General features: G+C 40.1%; 1 protein-coding gene across 1 annotated transcript in view; it reads right to left on the reverse strand.

The window, feature by feature from the left end:
- Window positions 1-23,973, reverse strand: part of DPP6 (dipeptidyl-peptidase 6) — a 259,976-nt gene that overhangs the window by 14,282 nt on the left and 221,721 nt on the right. Inside the window, exons 15-17 of the mRNA XM_010585970.1 lie at window positions 23,701-23,748; window positions 21,419-21,537; window positions 1,769-1,816 (exon numbers count right to left, since the gene is read on the reverse strand). Of these exons, the coding sequence (XP_010584272.1) occupies window positions 1,769-1,816; window positions 21,419-21,537; window positions 23,701-23,748 (215 nt within the window). The remainder of the gene's footprint in view (window positions 1-1,768; window positions 1,817-21,418; window positions 21,538-23,700; window positions 23,749-23,973) is intronic.

Here is a 23,973-nt window from a genome sequence, read left to right on the forward strand (position 1 = left end):
GGCACTCTTATCCAGAAATTACAGACCAGTAGGGAAACTGAGTCACGAGGAAATTAAATATTTATCTCATGGTGACCCTGTAAGCAAGATGATGGCAGATGATCTAAGCCATGGTCCAGGGTATGTTGTGCTGCTTTGCTTTGGTGGCAAAGATCTCTCCTGCTGCCCTTACAGGACAGTCATGCAGCAGTACATTGCTTTAATCTAGCTTGTTCCAGGATGCTGCTAAATTTTATACATGTCTTTCTCTGCAAAGGAACATTTTAACTGGAAAAAAAAAAAAAAGGAAAATGATGGAAAGATAAATTAGAGTTAAATGTACAATACATCTCATTAACAATATTGGACACTTGACACTAGATGGAATACTACTGAGTATTTCTATTTTAATGGCAAAGGATACAATACGCCACAAATCTGATTTTAAATAATTGAATCAGAATTTGAGATCACGCTGTACACATCCTGCTTACAAGTAAAACTCTTCTAGGTGGGGTAAGGTCTTGAAATGCATCTTGCCAACAGAAATTGAGAAAACAGGGAATAAAACAGGGAACACACAGAAACTATATAAAGCAAGATGGATCCTGTGCTTTTTTCTTACATGTCTTGGTGCCACTGGAGTGTTTTCTTTGACACTTACCACCTTCAATGGGAAATGAAGGAGCTCAGAATTTCACCGAAAACCTTTAGATTGAGAGTCAAATTCCCTGGTTTGCTCTGCTCCTTTGCAGAGACAACAGCAGTGAGTTGCTGTAAATCCAGTTAAGCTAAACTGATACCTGATAAACTAGTCACGTACAGAGCAGCTAGAATAAAGGCGTTGCTTATTATTTTGATCCTAGCAATGCCTAACTTCAGGTTAAGGCTGGGCTAAACTCTACATTAAAATGAAAGATAAGGGTCTACCATCAAAGAGACAGGAGCAGATAAATCTTGGTTTCGCATAAGACACAGTCCCACACCTTGCTATGAAGTCTCCTGAGACTCATGAAGGAGAGGAAGAGGCACCTTGGTTTAAGACCCCTGTAGAGAAGGGGCAGAGAAAGGCTGTCTATCTGAGGCTTTCTGCCACTCTGACTTGGGGTAAAAAAATTGATCTTCCTGGATAATTTGTATTGCTACAGGTTTGAAGGAGGAACCCCAGAAACCTCATGGCTCTCTGGGCTCTACAGGGACTCCTAGCCAGTCTGACAATGGCTACAGCCAGTACCAAAGATTTTGAGGGAAAAAAACCCTGTATTTGGAATAATTCCAGCTTCACGCTGGTGTAGGTGGGAGTCATTAGCATGAAAAAGCCTTACCAAACAATAAGTGCTACAATCCCCATGAACAGATCAGAAAACCAGGCAGAGGTACAATTTGCGGGGTTCACTCCTCTGCGTTATCTCTTTCAACCTGGTAATCCATACCAGAGTGATTTTTTTTGAAAATCATAGATTAAGCTGAATAGTTCTTATTTTTGAGTAGGCCATAAATCAATATCTGCGAAAGACTAACAAAAAGCGTGAGAGAGATCTGGACCGTGCAGTTTTTAAGAAAGTTGATAACAAACATCATGGCCAAACCACTGTCTTCATACCCCAAACAGAAATCTTTCATGACAGCAGCACAACAGCTCTGCAAGTCCCTCTGACTTGCAGAAGACTTGCATTTACGCAGAGGCTGGGGTCCCGGCTAGTCTAAGTTTACCAAAGACCAGCTACATCTCAGTGTCCTGCCTGGCTACCTTTCTCTGGAGAATTGCAAGGCTCAAGCCCATTCTTACTCTGTGCATCGGTTGTGTTGTGAACAGTCACCATCGGGACTCGGGGACCTTGAAAAGAAGAAGAAAAGAAGTCGGTTAAATATCTATCGAAGCACACACAGATACACGTGAACCTGGTTTTGAATTCCACAGAGCTGAAGACTCCTGAGACTCGCTTTCCATGCAAGAGTAATCTAAAAAGCAAATCACCCTGGTATTAGAAAGAGTCTATGAATAAATGACAGTGCTGTAGACTTGAAGACATGCGAGGTTTCAAAGCCCTTTCCCAACGGACCACTAAATGCATCTTTCCCTAATTTGTAAACATTAAAATTAGCACAAACACAATTAAATCACTTGCTTTTAAAATTATTCTAATGACACCCAAACATCACAGCACAAAGCATTTACTCTTCATATGCTATGGATAACTGTTGCTGTTTTGCAAATGTTTTTGTTTTGGGTTTTTTTTTTTTAAATGAATTAAACACCAGTTTAGCTCTCACACTAAAAAAGACCACATATGCTGACTTAAAATGCAGCATTTGGGTATTGAAATCAGTCAGTATTATACAAAGAGGATTATCATTGCTATGCAATGCACAAGAGTGAACCACAGAATTCATTGCCATAGGATACTACAGCCTTTAGGATGCTATAGTCTTTACCACAGGATGCTATATTCTTTACCACAGGATGCTGTAGGATGCTATAGTCCTTAGCACAGTGATCTGGATTTAACTTCTTGTTCAGAAAGTCACCAAGCGGCTGACTGATAGAAAAATAGGATGGTACATGAGATTAGGTTAATTTTGTAGTTGTCAGCTTCTTTCTTTCTGTTTTTCAGTTATCATCTGCTGACTGCTCTCAGGGGCAGGACGGTGGGCCAAGATGAGCTTCAGTCTGACCCAGTACAGCCACTCCTACGTTACTACCATACCTCTTCATAGCTTTTCCAATGAGTTTGACAATACTGCTCAGGAAGATGGAAGAAGCACTACAATGATGAAATGGTTAATTCCTAACCTCAGAGATTGTGGTTATCTTAGTTTCCTTCCTTTTTCCCATAATGTAATACAATGCAGCAGCAGCAAGTGTGAGCAGCTGGGGAAAGATCTTCCATACGCCCAGCAAAGATCCCAAAACCAGGGCCAGAGGTCTCCCACGCCGTGGGTGGGTGAAGGTCATAAATCATAGAATCATAGACTCATAGAATCATTGACTCATAGAATCATTTAGGCTGGAAAAGACCCTCAAGATCATCGAGTCCAACCATACTAACACTGTCAAGTCCACCACTAAACCATGTCCCTAAGCGCCACATCTACACGTCTTTCAAATACCTCCAGGGATGGTGACTCCACCACTTCCCTGGGCAGCCTGTTCCAATGCCTCACAACCCTTTCAGTAAGGAAATTTTTCCTAATATCCAATCTAAACCTCCCCTGCTGCAACTTGAGGCCATGTCCTCTCGTCCTATCTCCAGCCACCTGACAGAAGAGACCAGCACCCACCTCACTACAACCCCCTTCAGGTAGTTGTAGAGAGCGATAAGGTCTCCCCTCAGCCTCCTCTTTTCTAGACTAAACAGCCCCAGCTCCCTCAGCTGCTCCTCATAAGACTTGTGCTCCAGGCCCCTCACCAGCTTGGTTGCCCGTCTCTGGACACGCTCCAGCACCTCCATGTCTTTCCTGTAGTGAGAGGCCCAAAACTGAACACAGGACTCGAGGTGCGGCCTCGCCGGTCTTCGTGGCAGGACTTCTTTTTTGTATATACTGCATTTCCAGTTCAAACTTACTATGTGATGAGGGTGTGCAGCTGGTGGGGGTGGCAAAATTTGGAACCGTCTGTACAAAAGACCCATGGAGGAAAGGTTGTTAGAAACTTTGTGTCCTACTTTCTTGGGCTCCGACAGTCTGGAGACACACTGCTGGCACGCAGGGGAAACCTGCCGTTGAACTACATTGAATATCAAAACCCCAAGGCTTTTAGGCTTCAAAATTAAGACAGCTTAAAGAGGCTTATTATTCACTGAGATTCAAGCCCCTTTAAGATGTGTTGAGTCTTTCAACCTACAAGCAAATCCTGCACTACCAATTTGTGTAGAGCTGGTTGAGAAAAAGGCCCTGAAATGCTGTAACTGACAGCGCGCACGCAAATGGTAACAAAACTGGGTTGCTGTGAGCCATCCATACTGGTTCGGTAAATGAAATAAATAAGTTTTTGAGAGCAAGAAAGACTTTAGGGAGGTATAATTGTGTCAATGGTTTTCCCCAAGCTGCCAAGAAGACACATCCCATTGCACACAATCAGAAGTATTTAATGTAGACCTTACCTATACAAAGAAAAGGCAGGAAAAGTTTTAATTTATAGTTAAGCTGACTGATATGGCAGCCTGACTTTTGTTTCCTAGTAATTGAGAATTTTCTTCACTAACAATACGATTCCTTTGTTTGCACCATTTTCTTAGAACACAGCTAAGTGAGTATAATGCACAGAGGAAAATCTTGTTTTACTCACCAGGATTAAGCTGAATTTACCTTTCTACTACCGATATACATTGATATGCTGACCGTATTTATTTACAAATCTGGCCTGCTTTTTCCCTGCAGTCCCAGAAGCCAGTCTGCTGGAAAAGCAACAAACCGAATAAACATAGGCATGATAAAATCATCACTGAAAATAAAAGGAGTCCTCCCAAATGACTTCAATCAGAGCTAGAGCAGTCCTTTAATTAACACAAAAATGCCTAACAAAAAGAAAAGGATAAATAGAGAAATACAATGCATATAATCCTTTTATTTTCTAATTTATTTTCCCTTTTTTTGTGTTGGCACTGGAAAAACTGTGAGAAACTAATAAATAAAGGAAAAAGCCAGTATGTAGTTTAGAAAATTCCATGTATTATATATTGTGTTTCCTTAGTCTCTCACTAACTTACTGTCATGTCCCCAAATCAATACCTTAAAGTGAGGTCCCATACAAAGATATTCAGTTTGAGGTAATATCAAATAAAAATATTTTAAAATATGCATAAGTATCCTTGAAAAAGTAGACTTTGGAGTTTCTCAATTTTTATTTTTCAACAAATGAGGAAAAAATGGGAAAGACAGAAATCTACAGAGCAGAATCATCAGGTTTGTCAGAAAGATTACTCTTGATATTAAATATTCCCAATGATGACATTCCAGTTAAACAATGCATTTCACTTATGAGCAGGCTGAAACTCATTAAGAAGAAAAATCACCTTTTTAGAAATTACATAAATTGCTTATTTCAATGCCAATTTTTAAAGTAAAACAACCTAGTTACATGCCAGACTATGTCTTTTAATACACACACATTGAAAGTCTTTCAACACTCACAAGTCGAGTGCCTAATGCCTGACAGGGATAGAAAGAAATTCTTGAAATTAGGGAGTGTATATTCATTAACTGCATCCCGTACTTTATTTTTAAACCTATAACGGTGTGACAGTCCCATTACACATGCCATCTGGTAAATGCCATCCACTGTCATTTGCGAATCTGCGAGTGAAACCTAATTTGTTCAGTGAGCTGCTGGGAGCTGACAGAAGCAGAGCGAGGACATCCTCTGCTCCGTGTCTCCTCTCTCCAGAGCCCTTCCAAACGGGCTTTGATTGGGACTCCTGAGCCCTGGCACATTCTGCTGCTTCTGTTCTTTAATCAGCGCTGATGAGCGCCCGTGTCTACCTGTCCTCCTTGGAAACTTTGCAAATCCTCTGCCTCTTGCTTACAGAGGTCCTGGGTGCATATGAGCATCAGGTGCAGGTTGGGTTTAAGCATTTGCTCATGCTCCTTGCAGAATAAACCACAAAGTTCTCCCCTTTAAGAAAGTAAAGCAGCTACCAAACTGCTTTGCCCCCAATGTGAAAAGGTAAGAGAGACCCCAGCACATACTCCATGACCTGGGTGACTATTCCCAAAATCACTTGCAGGTTCCGCTCCCCTCTCCTCAGCTCCAGCATTGCACCAGCTAACTCCAATAACTTGACAGCAGTTTTAATGCTCCTGCTTTATTTATAGCTTAAGAGAGAGGACCAAAACTATTGACAGGAGAACTTCTGTGTGTATAGACATACTCTATACATTTCCGGATAGATGCGTAGTTAATAACGCTGCATAAATCTCTAGTTACAGGAATGAGATTTTCAATTAATACAGCTAAAAGTCTGTCTTTATCATAAGGCCTTTGACTTTAAAAATGTTACTGTCATTATCCATGCTAGAAGGAAATTAAGCCATATCACTATAATGACATGGGCAAATTTATCATCAAGGAAGTACTACTCGCCGTGGTCTGAAAGTGCATGGAAACTCAGTGTCTCAGTAATTTGACAAGAAAAAGCATTGGCCGTGGCTTGTCATCAATTTTTTAAGCAGCTTTCATGATTATTTCCAAGAGGGTTCTGCTTAAACACCATCAGAAAGAAGCAACTCTAGATATTTAGGTGGTAAGGTATAGATTTCCAGAATAAAAATGGAAAATGATACACCTTTGAACAAAATACTTACCAGACATTTGTTTTGTAATACTTTTAAGAGAATATTCCACAGTATTGCTGATGTTTTCATAATCTAAACAGCATAGGGAATTTTATCAGTTATAACTTCAAAATGAAAATAGTGATTATAAAAAGAATATGGAGTAAAATTGCAAAAAGGTAATCAAAGTTATGTAAGTGTTAAAAAAGGAAAAAAAAGAGGAATTGTCTTAGTCTTCTCATCCATATTCTCAAAGGCTTCCATGTGGCAGATAATTTCAGACCAGAAGCTAAATTCACAGTGTGTAAACAATGAAAATTCAAATACTCTCTGCCAGTGCCACCAGCATATCTCTTAAGCACTGATGAATGATTTAAAAGAGCAGCTGCAAGCGATGGGAGCTGAGAGGTCTGGCTCTGCACAAGTGAGATAATTGGCAGCAGCCATCTCTGTGTACAGATTCCAGATCTCTTTATTTGCTAATCCATGAATTATTTATACATGCTGCATAAAGTTCATATGTTGGGGTGATATTATCAGCCTAATAAATAAAGACATGGGGAGTTCTGTGAACCACTGCTTACAATTAAAATATTTTCCCATTTACAGTATTTTCCAGTCTATGCTACAGACAGATGTTCGTGCTGTTTGCTTTGGCAACCTTGTTGACACAAACATCAAGCAGATTTGTGCTGCTGTTCACCCTCCCCAAGGCATGTAATTTTTTAATCTAATCTTTTCTTCCTCAAATGTGACTTGTCTTGTAAAATAATCAATACTGTCTTGTTCTTGGGCAACATGCAGGATTGCACAAACCACACCAATGGTACTGCTCGTTTCTGCCCCATCTGATACTAGTAATAAATTTCATGCTTACTCTATGTAGAGCAGAAATAAATCTGGGTGTTCTGAGGCGGCTTCAGTTAGCAGTGTCTAGAGGGCAAATGAGCAAGAGATTTGCCCTTAATTATACTATAAAAAATAGGTCCAACGAGTTCTTCAAAAGGTTATTCAAGTGAATAAACGTGGTCAGGTCCTCAGTCCATTCCACAGGCTTTTGAGAGATGCCTACAAAGAGTGGTGTGGGATGGTGGGCTGATACTAATCGGCTCCATCCCACTGTCTGTCCTATGGTCGCTGGAACACAGAATGACATGGGACCTCCCGGTCTGAGAAGACCCTCCCTTTTTTCTTCATGTAATTGTGTATTATAACAGTATTGACAAATGCCCTCTAAATATAACTCTGTTTTTGCTGATGTAATTCCTACTGGTGCCTCGCTCTTCTGGTAGGAGCTGCCTTCTAACTTGAAGTTACACTGGCTGTCACTCCAGTTTACACCTTTTGGGGTTTGTTCCAACAAGCTGTTTTCTACTAATCATGAGTATTCCCATCATAGTTAGAGCAGTCATGTGTCCCCAAAACTCTCATCCAGTAGGATAAACTAGATTATTTTAGGTCCCTTTTGTAGGACAAAGTGTTTTTTGTCTTATTCTTTAATGCGAGAGCATTTTACATTCAGTTCCTCCTTCCCGAACAGAAATGACCAGGACTCTACCCCTGCTGCAGAGGACGTCTTAACTGGTCTTTGTACAGTGAAACTGCTACTTGCCCAGTTCTACAGAAAATTGTTTGCCCAATCCATCCTAAAACAGCATTTGCCTTTTTCACGACCACAGCCGGTAGGCAGTTTGCAGACATCCAGTGATCAGCGCTGCATGCCCAGGTACCCATTTGCTCTTCTTCATTTATAGCTCTTAAGCTTCAAGCACACAAGACAAATTCTTGCCCTGAGTCACCATGTGCTTAATTTTGCTCTTTGTACTATTAATTTCTCCCACTCCAGCCCTTCAAGACAGCCAACTCCTCCAGTATTTCTGTCTGCCTTCTGATGATGCTTATCAACTTTGTGGCCTTAACAAATTCCATTAGCTGCATCCAGCTTTGGGTTCCCAGGCTGTCAGGGAACAATCTAAGTAAGGTCATTCCCAAGATCAGCTTCTAATGAACCCTGCTGCTGATCTCCAATTAGCCTTATATTTGTCTTTGTCTTAATCTACTGCCTTCTTTCATTTAGCTGGTACTTAACCTTCCCTTGCAGTTCTTTCAGTAATCCCCATCCTCTCCTTAATTAATATCATCCAATGAGGTATCGCATTGAGTGGGCTGAGTGAAAGCATTTCCTTCCTTTCATGAGGTTTTGGTTAAGGTCTTCAAAAGCCGTAATGCAACAGTGTGTGTAGATGGTTCCAAAGAGGAACATGGAAAACTTAACGACCTTCAAGAAATATTGCAGGTACACTCATCCATTATAGTGAAAAGATTAGGTGTAAAGAGGAGGTAGGTTAGGAGAATTTGCTTGCAGAGTTCCTGAACCTGATAGTACACCATGACTGTATACCTGGAGGCGTAAGTACCGGAGGTAGGAGGGAACCACTCCAGCTCACGTGGGGCTCACTGACTTCCCAAAAGGCTCAGGTATTTTGTTCTAGTATGCTGGTTCAGATCTATGGTTGGAAGAACGAACCTGAACAGAGAAATCTCCATACCCAACTCTCTCTCTTTTTCCGATTTCTGTTCTATCTCCTGCTATTTCTAATTGAATCCCTCCTTAATTTAACCTCTTTCAATTCAACTTTAATCCAGGCTTTCTGCAAACTTTGAAAAGAGATGAAAGAAAAGTTTAACATTTGTCCATATTTTTAAAGTATAAGTTTCTTATTGGATTAGTATATGCTAATCCTAAGAGAAATACCATATGTGGAGGAACATCCCTGACATTTTCTGTATTCCCTGCCTACCTTGGAAAGTCTCTGGATATCTCAGGATGCCCAGGGAACTTGTGCACTCTCCATCCTTGGAGGCTTTGAAGACAAGACTAGCCACAGCCCTGAGCAACCTGGCCTGATCTCTTCACTGACACTGCTTAGAGCAGGAGGTTGCACTAGAGACCTCCTAAAGTTCCTTCCAACCAGATTCTCCTACGATTTTGTGATTCCATGATTGAAAAGTAACGGCAGTGCCATCATGATGGAGAGACTGTGTAGCCATGTCCTGGTAGAGCTGTGGAAGGGGAGGAAGAGCATTGCAGTCCCTGTTACTCTTCTCAGCTCCTCTAATAAACATACTGCTGATATATTCAAGGGAAAAGGATATTTCCTTGTAATCACAGCAAGAAAGAAAATACTTTCTTCTCAGTGCCATTTACAACTCATTAACACTGACAGAATAAAACCCCACTGCATATTTTGTGTTTATTCCATTAAAAGCCTAGTGTAAATTGATTTAGAGAATCTTAATTTATTCTTTTCCAAAAGTAAAAGTCTCTTGCAACAAAATACTGGTATCCCAGCTAGTTAAGTAATAACTGATGCTGGATATTACCTTTAAAAAAAACCCCAAACCCGTAAATAACATTTCTTCACACTGTCTGGTTATTAAGCTGTTTTACTCTCATGAGCTCTCAAGATTGAATATATCCTTAATGTACTGACTGCATTAATAAGGGACTAAGCAAGTATCATGCAAACAGAAAACAAAAGCCAGCAATAAACCTTACAGCTGGTCCAGCTGGCAAACAAGGTGAAAGAAGCAGTTTTCCTTAGAGGAAGCTTTAAATCTTGTGGGATGGTAACATCTGTACTATCCACTGCAGAATAATGAGTTCAACCAAGGTCACTCATATAGCTGGAAATAACGCACATGCACCCTAGTCTCAACATGCAGGAGGCCACTGCCTGATTTGTGAAGCTTCATTATTTGAAGCATTGGAGGAAGCCTGTTGTCATGGTCATTTATGTCCTACGAGTGGAGTTCGGGTAAAATTTTCTATGTATGGAATGACCGAATGACAAGAACCCTGGCTGCAAGCAGATGATAGATCACCTTCCTCTGGGCAATGCCAGACAGCTCATACTTATAAGCACAAGTCAAAAAGAAAACAGGATCAAAGCATGTAAAAGCAAGGAACATGTAGTGCTTTGCAGAATTAGGTAATTTTAAAGGGGATAGGAATTTCACTTTCATTCCACATTTTTTTTTTCCCATGCACTGGAAATTGCAAGTGTTTTCTATTCATTTTATTATTAAATATTCGTGCATATTTTTTTCCACTTGTTCTATGTCACTGAGTATTTATGGGTACTTTACACAGCATTAAAGACGTATAACAATACAGTGAAATATTTTACAACATAAATGAATGGTCTACTTATAGAAAGACAAAATGTAACTGGAACATCCACAAAAGCCACCATTTTAATTAATCTCAGGCTACTTTAATAACTATGTTGTTACCGGCTGATAGAAAAGAAGTTCTCTTTCAAATTCCAAACCACTAATAGCATCCTCTCTTTTCCTGGAGAAAAAGCTCTTGTGGTACCTTCTGTTTGTCCAAAAGGGATTTTTCATATCAGTCTGCTATTTTGAAGTCGTACAAGCATGTGAGGGAGCGAGAATGAGCTCTCCCCACCCCATCCTGCCTTTACCCACGGGATTTCTGACCCGTGAACTGCGCACAAAGGAGTTGAGACACAAGAGCCAACCTCGGCTGTTAAGTAAGAAAGGGAGTCAAGTGAATGCAAATGTGAATTATATAGTAATTATAATATAAATAGGACCCAGAGATTAAGTCTGTGCATGCTTTCAAACAGCAGAAACTAATTTTAAGCTTCATAAGCCTCAGGAAAAGTTCCAAAAGGTCACAGTTTGCCTGGAAGCACTAATCACAGCCTCCCGCTACTGGGTATACAAAAAAACCAAGCGTTGTTGTAATCATCCTTGTATAGGAAACCATTCTGGTCACAACAGATAACAGTCACCCAGTGACCTAATATGTCTTGCAGTCCTTGTGGACATACGGTGCTGTGGTCCTCCAAGATGTACTGATGAAAAATACTATAAGGTGCTTTATAGGTGGTTATTGCATTTCACAGGAAGGCGAGGTGGGGCACAGAGAGGCAGGATCAGTCGGGACAGCAGGTAGAAACCATCTTCCCCCAAGCCTCCTCCTCCCAGTTACTACCTGGGAGCTATCGCTTATGGCACCTGCAGTAAGGGAAGTATTTAAAGTTGGCTCCTGGCCTTGGCTGGCGTCTTCAGAGCTATTGACACGACTATGCTGGTCCATGCCCCATGAGTAAAATCTGGGAAGCAACCATTTGCATTTGTTTAAACTAGGGCACGCCTATTGCGCTTCTCTATCTGTACTCGGTTAATCAAACTCCTTTCCAGTGCTAGTAGTTATTTCAGCATCTAATTAAGTCTCTTTAGACTACCTCAACGACACCATTTATTATGATCCTCACCAAAGGTCACCTGAATTGCCAAGCTCTGGCCCTCTTAGCAGGACCAGCTGCACTTAGAAAGCATTTACTTGAATTTCAGTAAGAAGTGCTTTGGAGACTCTCTAAGAAGCTTTGCCATTGCCATGATGGGTAGTTTTATGATATTATTAGTTGACACTAAACCCACATGCTTCAGATATATTGCCAGGCAGTGGGCTTTCTACATAACTAAGTTTAAATAGGGATTAAATGTAGGTATTTCCCTTCTGTGCACTTAATGTTTGTTTCAGGTCCTGGAGTGAGATACTTGCACCCACAGCAGCAAGCTTTCCCCAGACATCTGCCAGAGATGTCCCAAGCCACGTGGAGTGGTTACCTGGAGAAGTTAAATAGGAACTTCAGCTTCTTCATCTCTCAAAAGCAAGAAAAAGAGTTTTTGCCATTTTAACCTGGGTGTTATTGACAGGAAACACTCTTAATGAAACATTGTCCCTGTAGCGTTTGAGAAGCAAACACTTTTTTCCCTGTTCATACCCTTCTTAGAAGATCAATACTTCCATATCACCCACAAGGAGCAAACTGCACGCACATCCACATCTAAGGACCCTCCGAACGAAAAAAGACGCAGGACGATATTCCCCTTCACAGCTGCACCGGGTCTCTGAGTTCCTGACACACTCAGTGCTGTAAAAACACGTAATACATAATGACGTGCTTTAAGCCGAAATGGGTTATTATATTTTTCATAACTGCTTTACTGCTGCTATAACTCAAAATTCAATCCCTCGTTCAAGAGATCGTTGCCTATCTCTAAAGGCACTGAGCAACGCTACGGTGGCACGAGGAGCCGGTCTTGCTGGAGTCCTGTCCTGCAGCATGCCAAGGGGCTCTTCTGCTGCTCTGGGTACCTCCAGCTCCCGCCGCGGCTGGTGGGAGTTAAGAGCATTCGGCACCTGAGAGGACTGGCCCCGCACTTATTAAGGTCTGCAATGTAATTACAGACTAGTTATTGAATTGCTATTGAGACGAAACATCGCGCGGTGCTGTGAGCTAACAGCAAAAATGTGCAGCCATGCCTTGTTAACTCTTCACTCCGGTATGATTTAATCATTTCACATGCTGGTTTTGTTACGGGAGTGCTCTCCTGCATACTAATAGCTGGGTTTCTGCTAGGAAGGCTTCTCTGCAGTGAATAGATTGAAGATTCACTGAATCTTTCAAAACCACTCTGGTAATTTATCCATCTAGGAGCCTCTGTGCCCCTTATTGTCACTGCACATCTGAGCATTGCAGCCAGTAATGGATTGTATTTTCACAACACCTCTAGGAAGCTGGAATTACAAGACCTGCTTGAGTTCTCTAAAGGAACTTGTGACAGGAGAAAAATCAAACTCATGTGTGTCCTAACTAGCATTTCGCAGCTAGTTAGGACTTCTTGGAGCACTGTTACCAAATGTGTCTTTGAACTCTCTGTGTCTAGATATGGGCCAACAAATTGAAACAACTATTATAAAAATCACCTGTTTGTAAGTATATGTATCATAGGTGTCCACATTCACTCAGGATTCAGAGAACCCATCAGTACTATACAAATAACATGATTATTTTTCCCTAGAAAGGGAAAAAAAAGCAATCCACCTACTTTTTGCTTAAATATTGAGTTGGTTTATAGTCCATAAATAGCCAAATATATCCGGCGAAGAGCTAAGCTGCGTACTTTCATTATTGCTTGCACTGATGTTTACCTGAGCATAACAACTACTAAGAACAATCTGGTTCCAGGAATGCTATTGATGAGACTCTGATATGCAAGATTTCTATGTGGTATGTAAGGCAATGGATGAGCAATGTAGTTAGGTCTTGTGGACAAAACGTTGCTTTATGAACTTGTGCTTTATGAATGGTAGACATCTTACATCGATTTATGGGTCCTGACATCTGCTTGTCCATAGTTAGTATAAAACATCCTTGTCTCCAGATTTTCCATTGCTTTCCAGGGATGGTAGGCCTGGCCCAAATGGCACAGGTTAAAAGGTCTGATTAAATGAAGGAACTGAGAAAGACGTAGAAAGAGGTTCATTATTCTTCTGCCTGAAGGCATGAGCCAACCTCTTATTGCAGGAGCTGGGCAGACATGTCCCTAATGGGTACCTTATTGCAAAAATCCTGAAGCGGGTAATTATGCGCCATCCACTGATGGAGACAGGCTACAGAGCTAGACACATTTCTAGTCTGTTCCAATAGCCAATGATGCTTTTCCTTGGAGTGCCGTCTTGCAATATGAGGAAGAAAATGGGGGTCATGATACTTGACTCAAGTTGTGGCCATAGGCGAACCACTAATTCTCGCTGTACCTCTGCTCCCCACTTGGTAAATGCATGACAATGATCATCTGGGGAAAGGTTGCAAAGGGATTTACACATCTTTCCATAACTCAAATTAAACACTTAGTGCAGTATTTATTTTACCAACAATAAAACCTCTACTCCCTCTTCCCTGTATCCTGAAAAATCTCAATCTAGAATTATCCTGAGATATTAAATAGTATTAAGCTCTTTCTTGTTCAAAGAGACATAGATGTATAAATTACTGCCAATAATGTCTCTGTGATGATCCCATGGTCCCCTCATACTAATGGAGAAACTGAAGCAAAATGTGATTTGATTCACTCACGGTGAAAGACAAATGTCATGATCTTCTTTACTGAGGCAGAAAGGATTCAGACACTTTTATTCAGAAAGTAAATCCCTAGCAGTAGAAACCCCTGGTTTTTTGTCGTGACTATCTCAGGCAAAAATTTCTCATGAGTGATATGCTAAAACTAGTATATTTTTGTGAAGATGTTTGCTGATTAAAACTTGTATGTCTAGGATTTTATGGGATTTTCAGGGAAAAAAGTTCCCAAAACTCAGCATTGTAAAAAGTGCGGATGAAACTGACTGAATCCATAAGATGGGCAAAATAACACGTTACTTTGTTACAGTGAAATTCATCAGTAAAGCCAAGCACTTTATTGGTTTTAATTTAGCTTTTATTTGGGACACATTCAAGCCTAGCTAAATCAGCTGGTAATCCCATGAGAGAATAACATACGAGGAGATTTTCCAAAATCAACATCCTCAAAAAAGACAAAGTCTTTATGCAGTAATGGCATCTAAGTATAGCCACAATACTAGAAACAATGCCCAGAATTTTATGTTTACTCACATTTAAAAAAAAAAAAATATCATGGGTTTTAAATCCTTGAACTGAACTATGCCAATGGTAATGGTGCTGGATACTGGTGTTTCGAAGGATGTTCGCACCCACGCGGCTGTTGGCTGTGCTTATCTCACGCTGTGCAGCGCTGGGCTGTGCAGCACATGAGGCAGCATTAATGACCCAGGTTTCCCACTTTTCTGACCACCTCCAGACTCCTTTAAAAGTTTTTTTGCACAGGAGTGCTGGCTAGTGGTTTTTAGTAAAAAACCTTGCCACATTACTAAAAGAAAGTGGGAGAGGTGCTAATGAGCAAAACTGTTTAGAAAGATTGCACTGATCAAGGGCATGACCACTGTTTTGAATCCTGGTCCCAACAAGCATAAATGCTGAGCTGATGCATTCACCTAAAGCAGCCCTTGTTATAAATTAATTATTTCACTTAATGTCTTTCGTAACTTAGACTCACCTACACTAAAAATTTCTGTGTATATGGTATCCTCCACCAGTGTAACCATACATTTCAGACTCGTATCATCTGTGTGGGCAGGAGCTTGTGCTGTGACCACATCAGAGGGCAGAAAAATCTAGATTTGTAAAATTACTTCAAAACATGGTTTAAGACCTTTCCATACTGGAAGGCTGAACCCTGCTCAATCGTCCTCTGGACTCTGCAGTGTTAAAATGCGATTAAAAGCGAGGTCTGGATGACCTGCCACAAAGCATAGCCAGATGATTGGATGAAACTTGGTAGTGAAAGCCTTTGCTGACTCCAACAAAAATCTGGAAAATAAAAGAAATGTAGAATAATAAAAGGACTTGTTAATGCTCAGAATAAACCTAATAAGTAGAAGCAGCAAGTAACACTCTTAAGTGTTCCCATGTCCAGATGGTGTTTCCATATTCCACCAAGACGGAGGAAAGAAGATAATTAAATTCTCAAGAAACAGTTTAAGGAGCTGAGAAGTTTATAGCTACATGCTGCCTTTATAAAGAATAAACTTGAGGCACTTGTCTTCAAAACTCATAAATACACAGACAGAATGAATTACATGTACAATGGTATGAGGAACTTGACTCAGATTATCGCTAATTTGGTTGCGTTGCTTCTTCATTAGTATGAATGACTCTCAAAGGAGATCCTTAAATTGCAAAGTTTTCCTACTCTGTGCTTTTGCACCACTTGTTCTTTGTTTATGGGACTGAACCATGATCTTATCTGGCAGGACCTAAGAGCTATAAAACCTATTTTTAAAGATTTCCCAGGCCTATAGGCATCCTTCAGCACTGTAGGGCCAGGAGTGTAGTTACAGAGCTGTTGTCATCCTGGCGGCTGGCTCAGAGGACATACATGGGGAAAAGCAAGCATATACCCAGACAAATCCCTTTCCTATTGGTTTTTTAGATATTTTATCAAGCACGGCTCAGATACAACATATCATTTTGTTCTACAGCTACAAAATTGCCTGCTAGGAAAGGCAGAAATTACTTCATTCCTGTTACCTGTGATTACTGATCTACAGCATCTAGGCTAAGCTACTGATAACCACAGTGCTAAAGAGGATATCCAAATCAGGTGATAATACTTTAACATTTTTGTTAGAAGAGTCTATTCTCCTTTGCCCAAAGAGAGAGACAGCTTTAAAGTCTTTTGACCTGCACAATGCTGACAGTAAAGACTACCAGTCAGCTACAAACACAGGTTCCAGCAGAGATAATCTTCAAAGAGCTAGGGTAAATGATAGTGATTTTATGGTATTTTGAATCAAAACAGTCTTACTGTTTTTGGAAAAGGAGGAAGGACTTGAGACTTATAGAAGAAGATAGTGTTCCCTGTCCTGTTACACTGTTGTCTCTTCTCAAAGTGAAAGCTGATTTTTCCCAAATTGGTCAATGAATGAAAGGATAATACACAGTGCAGTGGCAAAGGCACTTCTCTATCACCAGTAACCATGCCAAGCATGAGACAATAGTTTTCTCTTAGCCCTCATTACAGTCCTCTCCCCTCTGTGTAACTACCAATTTTCTTTCTGTCATCCCTAAAAATGATTAATCCCTTCCTGATAATGCACGATTATGGAGAACTTTAATTAGCAGGCTGGTAGGCATTCCATGAACAACACCCCCCCCTATCATTTTCATCATGTATTAAATGGCATTAATTGCAGTAATGTATGTATGTGCCAGAGGTCTTCCTCACTATTCCCGTTGTCTCAGAACTAGAAGGCATTAACCCTTTGTGGGGAACCTCACACCCCCCACAAGTGCATTGAGGTGGCCAAAATCAGCTTATGGCTGAGACCAGTTGATGGAGACTGACCAACTAATCTAAGGGATGCTACAATGCCACTGTCTGCAATAGCAGAGACTTGAACTCCAGCATCCAGAAAATCTTTGCCAGTTCTGCGTGTTCAAGCAAGTCTCAGTGACTTCACAGATTTTTTATGACAGGGAAGATACCATAACCAAACCTGCTACACGGAGTGCCAGAGTACAAGTTAGCCTGCAACAGAAATGGTTGCACATCCTTTCTTCCCCCATAAACAACCTCATTAGCACTCAAGTTTTAAAAGGTTTCATAGTGCTGGCAGGTTACACTGGGGAGCGAGCAAAGGAGTCATTGAAGACAAGGTGCATCTGTTTAAAATGGAAATACCAAAACACTATACAGCTGACTACTGTGGTAGTCGTTGATAGGGCTTCATCCTTCAGAGGAGAAGAAGCTATCGCCTAAGGGCTTTAGTGCTTTACCAGCTCAGTGTCCTTCAGCCTTGCACCATACATGTCTGAGCCCCACTAAAGAAACAGGAATAAATTTCTATCGACAGCCAAAACTTGTAATTTCTTACCCTTTTCTCTATGCAATTGAATTTTACATCCCATTCCAGATGAGAAAACCCCATCCTCAATTAAGTTTGTGTATAAAGTAGCAAAACCCTTCCATCCAGATCTTCTTTCTGTTTATCTTTGAGGGAATCAGTGGCAGTGCCTGTACTGGTTTATGAGAGGAGACAGAAGAGTAAGCCCATATTTTATGATGAAAATGACAGTAGGAGTGACCTTGCTCCAGCACATATTGCTTTTTTGACAGTGTCTAGAGGAGATAATCTAACAGCAGTCTGCAAAGCATCATGTTTCCTTAGATTCTACTACCGTAATTCAATCATGAGCATATAAAATTAGATGAAAAATAAGGTAACTAGCCTTCTGGGACTGAGTGATTGCAATAAATGTTGCCTCCTGACAGTAAGCATTACATTGTCCTCTTGAAAGAGAGGTTACCTTTTATTATAGCATACTTCTTCTCTCATTTCTGTCTGTGCCAGGCAGCACTCCTGTTAAGCATAGTCTGCAGGACAGCAAAAAATCCTTTAAGACAATTATATGCTGCCTCTAAGGTACTGAAGCAGTGGGTAGAAAACTTCCAACTCTCGACCTTTAGGATCAAATGAGCAATGCCACATCTTTCTTTCTCTTTTTTTTCTTTTTTTTAAAGTATATGTTGTCCCTTTCCATTGCCTTTCATTTAAGTATCACAGAGTACCTTATAAGCATCGGTTGCTTAATAAAATCTTAAAACCTTGCCATCCATTTTAGAGAAGTTAAGCTGAACCACGGTTGTGTCTGTGTCTCTAAACTTAGCAAAGTTTGCAACTGAAGGTCACAAAGCAAGTTAATAAAAGGGATAGAGTGAAACGGAGGCATGGTGGAGGTTAGTCTTGAAGTGGCAGTACAGAAATTGTTTTCAAGCCATAAGTATTTGCCCATGCATTTGTTGTGTGGACAGCTGAGAAAATACAATTTTGTAAATTATTGCAGGCTTGATCACAGTAAAATCATTTATGTTTAGCTACCTTCGAAGTTACATATGGGTCTGACATAAAGTCCTACACCAGCTACTGCTACAAACACACACTTTTGTAGGGAGTCACAGAGCATACAGCAAGACCCGAGTTCTGGGTGCTTTTATACAATGTAGATGGAGAAGAAAGCACCAAACAGGACTGGTACTGTCTGCCACTGTTTGGTCATTAACATCGACTCCAGCTGCAAATTTTGGGCGGAACCAGACGTGGGAACTCCTGGCAGAAGCCCTTGGGCAGCAGATGTTGTAAGACAAACACTTGTCCACTCCGGTGGGCTGCTGCTGCTCTACCTGCTTGATCAACTGCAGGATAGGCAGGGCTCCTTGATATATCCTCATTCACGTAGCTTTTCCATCTATGCGTTATATGTGTATATGAATAAATGGGATTTCCTGCTAATCAAAAAGATACTAGAGTATGACTGCTTATGAGCAATAAACTAATACCCTGAGAAAGTGAGGCAAGGCCAAGCTCTAGCTAAGCAGCCTGAGGAAAAGGAAGTCTTCTATTAGTGGATCCAAGTGACTCTCCATCAAACCACAACAGCTCTACTCTAGTTGTATGACCAAAGTCTGATAGGTTGATTACTTTTATCCAGAAGTCTGCATTTCAGTCAGAACAGATATTTCTACTGACCTGACCGACACCAGCTGTAACAGGAACCAAAGGCAGTTGTCTCTGCTGTAAATGTACCTGTAGCAGATATCTGAAGTTCTACGGATCCTACAAGAAAAGTGCTAAAACCAAATGTTGTTCCTGTAAACTGCTTGAAAGCAAAGAAGTTGAAAGACCTCTCACTTTCAGTTACGTAAATAAGGAATAACTCCACCAAATGTAATGGACTGATATTTTTATAAAATCAGAGAAAATGGAAATCCTACCAAGATCTCTGTATTTCATCATGTGTACATATTTTGCAAAGGTTTCTGAATGGAGACATTGACATTAACTCCATAGTTCAAGCTGTGCTGTATTTGTACTACACTAAGATGACAGTTTGAGAATTTAGTCCTGTGTAATGAAAATTCAGACACAGACATATTTAGCAGATGGAGACAGATCTAACTCTAATGACCTTATAATGGAGGTATTGTTTATAGCAGCTGGGAATCTGGCCCACTGTTTGTTATGCAAAATCATTATCTTGTGTACTTGGATTAATGTAGACACTAATAAAACTCATTAGTCTCTTCAGGTATCACTGAAGGTTTTTGTGAATGAGATATAATGTAATCCAAACATATCACCTCATAACTGTTGATAAGACCCTTTAGAAACCTTAACCTTGTGATTCACAAATGCTTCTAATTATGGTAAAACAATTATGTGGGTGCAAAGAAAATGGACACTGTCTGTAGTAGCTACTGACAGCTTTTCTTGAAATGAAAACAAGAATAAAAATATACAGGGTTTTTCTTTTAAAGAGACAAACTTCATAAACGTGATAACATTTACTACAGAACTGAATGTTTATTGTGAAATGACACGTCTCTGCATATGACTGCCACAACTATAGATTCAGAGATTTACAGATAGTCTGTTAATTAGTCTATTGTACTGTTAATGTTACTTCTCTGTACTGTATTGCTAGGTATTTTTTACACTACCTATAAATGCCCCCAAAATGCAGTCTATCTTTCCTTCTTGGGGCAGAACATGTTTTTACAAATGTCCATGTCCAGTCATTTTGCTTGGTATTATGTTAACTATTCTATTTCGCCTTTTTATCTTGATTATTCCAGTTATTTCCCATTTTGCCATCCCAAATACTTCTTTATCCTTGGTGTTCACCACAAACAGTTACTGGCACCAATGAATACTTGCCACTCAGAGAAGGGGCAGTCCATGCATCACCAAACAGACTGCTGACATTCAGCAGAGAGAGCACTTAGCTGCTCTGTGGCAGCATACACTTTTCTTTATGTTATACAGGTTTGTTTTCTCCTGACCTGTTGAAAATAAAGCATTTCTTGTTGGGTTGCTGCTTTGCAATACTTGTTTTAGAAGGCATGCAGCCGTTTGAGCAGCTCTCAATCATAGCAGTAGACGACTGGTGTGCATGCATTGTGTGTGCAATTTAGGATAATTAAGCAGAATTAAATTACATAGGATTAAATGCTATGGAGTTCTGCATTTATTCTTAACAGAGCTGGAGAAAGCTGACTTTTACAACCCTTCTCCTGAAATGTCCTCTATCCTTAGCCTTTCAGATACTCTCAGGCATTTGCAACACAGGAAATTTCTGTTGGACCTGTAGATTACTCCAAATTAAGGTAGAATTTATGATGAATGAGCAGTGAAACACTAGATACTCTGTACTCACATCGTCCATTAGGTACCTTTCTGCAAACTGCCTTTTCCTGTCAAATTGTCTTTTCATTGTATCTTACTTGCTTTGAATCCCCTTGTTCACAGTACTGGTATGAGTTGATGCATTTGGAACTCAATCCCGGTCACCCACAGTTAATCCCACCTCCCTGTTTTATCTCTCATAAGCTTTCTGACGTTTTGTGTCCTCTAGGTTTTGCTGTTACTTTAACTTAAGGATGCTTGGAGAGGCTAGAGGAATGTACCTCTATCTTCAATAGTCAGATATGCACAGAAAAAGGTTGCAAGCATCTGCTTTCTAGTTAAAAATAAAAATACACAAAAGAAAAAAATAATGTTAAAAGTAAAGCTTTAAAAGCAAAGTGACTCAGATATTTACAGCCAGTCTTCCAAAGCTGCTCACAGGTACACAGGATATCTAAAGATATTAATGCTGGCTCTAAATCCTATCCTTAGGCACAACAACTGCAATAACAAAACCCAACATACCTTCACATGTCAGTAGGAAGTATTCCAGATTGTGACTGAAGGATGCACTGAAATAAGTGCAGTTTTCAATCAGATCACAAGACAGACACCGCCTGTTGAAATTTCCATTTGTGTTTGCGCTGAAAAAGTTAATACAAGTCCGTGAAGGTCACTGAGCAATTGTTATCTGGAAGCAACATTACTTGAACCTTACTGTACTGTAGAACAAGAACATAAATATAATGTGTCCAATATTAGTAAGAGACAAAGCATTTCCATTTGGTTGAGTTTAAATAGCAGTAATGGCTTTTTTTTTGCCTGAATGGAGAACATATAACAGGATACTGATGTCTTTTTTTGCAAGGTCAGGTGGTTATGAAGGAAGGTATAGTTTTAAAAAGAAAATGATGGTTGCAATTCCGCAAGAGCAAGTCATACTTTGGTGAATGAAGGCATGAAACAATGGAGCAGTATTTCTGCACCTACTTATATTATAACAGACAATAAAGAGCTGGAATTGCTTTCTTTAAGTTTCTTACTGGTTGCCTGACTGGTCTGATTTGCTAGCAGCTGCTTCAGATGCCAAAGCCCTTTCTGGGGGTTTAAATAGTTGCTCTTATAATATCCAGGTAGAAAGGAAAGATTGTATTTAGGGACGTGTTTTTGAAGAAGGTAACGTGATCTGTCCATACACTCAGAAGTGCTTTTTAGGAGTCTACTATACGTTGAAGAATGAGTTACAGATTATTAGCAAATACTAATAAATAACATTTTGCACTGCTATAGCATTTTGAAACTTCAAAATGCTTTGAGAATGTTAACGAATAGATCTTTCCAGTATTACTGTAACGCAGATGAGTGGTTTTTGCTACCATTTCAAGGTAGAAAGAGATGAGGCTGAGCAACTTGTTTAGGGCCACAGAGACTGAATGGAGTAGCTCTTGGGTTCTTGTTTAGGCTCCTATCATGTCTCTGGCTTAACTCCTGTTTAAAGCTACTAAATCAGACACAAAAAGGAAAAAAACCCCAAAACAGATCTTCAGCTGATATAAGCTGTCAGAGCTCCAGTGGAGCTCTGTCAATGAACGTATGCCAAGGTTGCTGCTGAGCTGACATCCTCGGGCTGGGACGAGAGACAGTGAAACTACCCAGTGCAGGAGATCAGATACCTGAAGTGAGGCCAAGATCACTGTGTAATCAAAGGTCAAGGACGATGACATTTTGGACATCTCTTTCCCTGTGGCCTATGTGGGGAGGTGAGGTTAATGAGGCACCAGGGTGAGGTGCACGCCAAGACAAACAAGGGCTGGGAAGCACTTTGACTCATTGCAGCAGCTCTTGAGCAGCTGTGCCTGGACTCAGCTTTTAAAATGAGATTTTCTTCCCATTTCAATAGAAATACATGGTCAGTATAATTTTGATTTTTTTTTCTTCAAGAAAATAAACACTGAGCTGAGCTACTCTCAAAAAAATGTGGAGTGCAGTGAACAGGCATAGAGGTCCCGAAAGGAAAAAATTATTCAATTACAGGTAATTTAGCTCGTTCTAGTTTCCTTCCCACTGAGAAAAAAAAAAGTATGACATCATGTTAGAGAAGGAAAACGTACTGACTGTTCCTTATCAACGGATGTTATCACCAGCTCTGCCCTTCTTTGCAGATGCTGAGGTGACAGCAGGGTGACTGAGAAGAAGAATAAGACAAATGGAATAACGATTCCAAAATGATTATTTAAAAGTTTGCATTTCCTCCCCTTTGTAATCTGCTCCCACAACACTTTGCAATAGCTACACTACCAGTAGCTTACTATAAACCAGCCTTTTACTCATCATACAGTTAGGGAGGATACTAAAGTCATCTGGAATTGCAGAAAAACATTTGCAAACATAACATATTGTTATTTCTTTTCAATTTCATGAAGAGGTGAGGTGCTATCAAATTTCCATGAAAACTGCTATCTGGAAGTATAAAAAGAGTTTATACCATTAGTTTATGTAATTTTGAATTCTTTCATGTGTTAAACAGTTCTGTTGGAAAGTTTTGTGACAGCTTATCAATCTTGAGACCAATTTAAAATTTACAATAAAATGAGAAAATTGCTAAAAGTAAAACATTGCCAAATGTCAAGCATTTTGTTCGCTATTGTTATGCTGTTCTGTCTATTCCAGTGACACATTGCAAGATCTTGCAATGCCATTAAAGACAAACACATAAGAAACTGTTTCTATTGCTATCACTTATGTAATGATTCATGTAAGATTGAAAAAATGGGAAATTCTGTATGTGAAGTTAATAAAGCACGTACCTGTATAAATGTCGCCTCCTTGGCAAATCTTCTGTGCTGTGGAAATAACTGGGGGAAAAAAATATCAAAAGGCAATTGTATCATTAGAAGGGTGTTTACAAATATCTCATACAACAACATCTTCATTCACATCACCATTTTCCTGATCTTGAAAAGGCAAGGAAAGTTTAAACCAAATCAGAAAAAACATACAGAGGGACACATCATTGCAGAGGCTCAAGCAAATACATCGTAGGCTGCACTGCAGTTAAAACAAGCATGGAAATGTTTGGG

Source organism: Haliaeetus leucocephalus, unplaced genomic scaffold, assembly GCF_000737465.1.
Source record: "Haliaeetus leucocephalus isolate CR32 unplaced genomic scaffold, Haliaeetus_leucocephalus-4.0 Scaffold0, whole genome shotgun sequence".
NCBI classification, from domain to species: Eukaryota; Metazoa; Chordata; class Aves; order Accipitriformes; family Accipitridae; genus Haliaeetus; species Haliaeetus leucocephalus.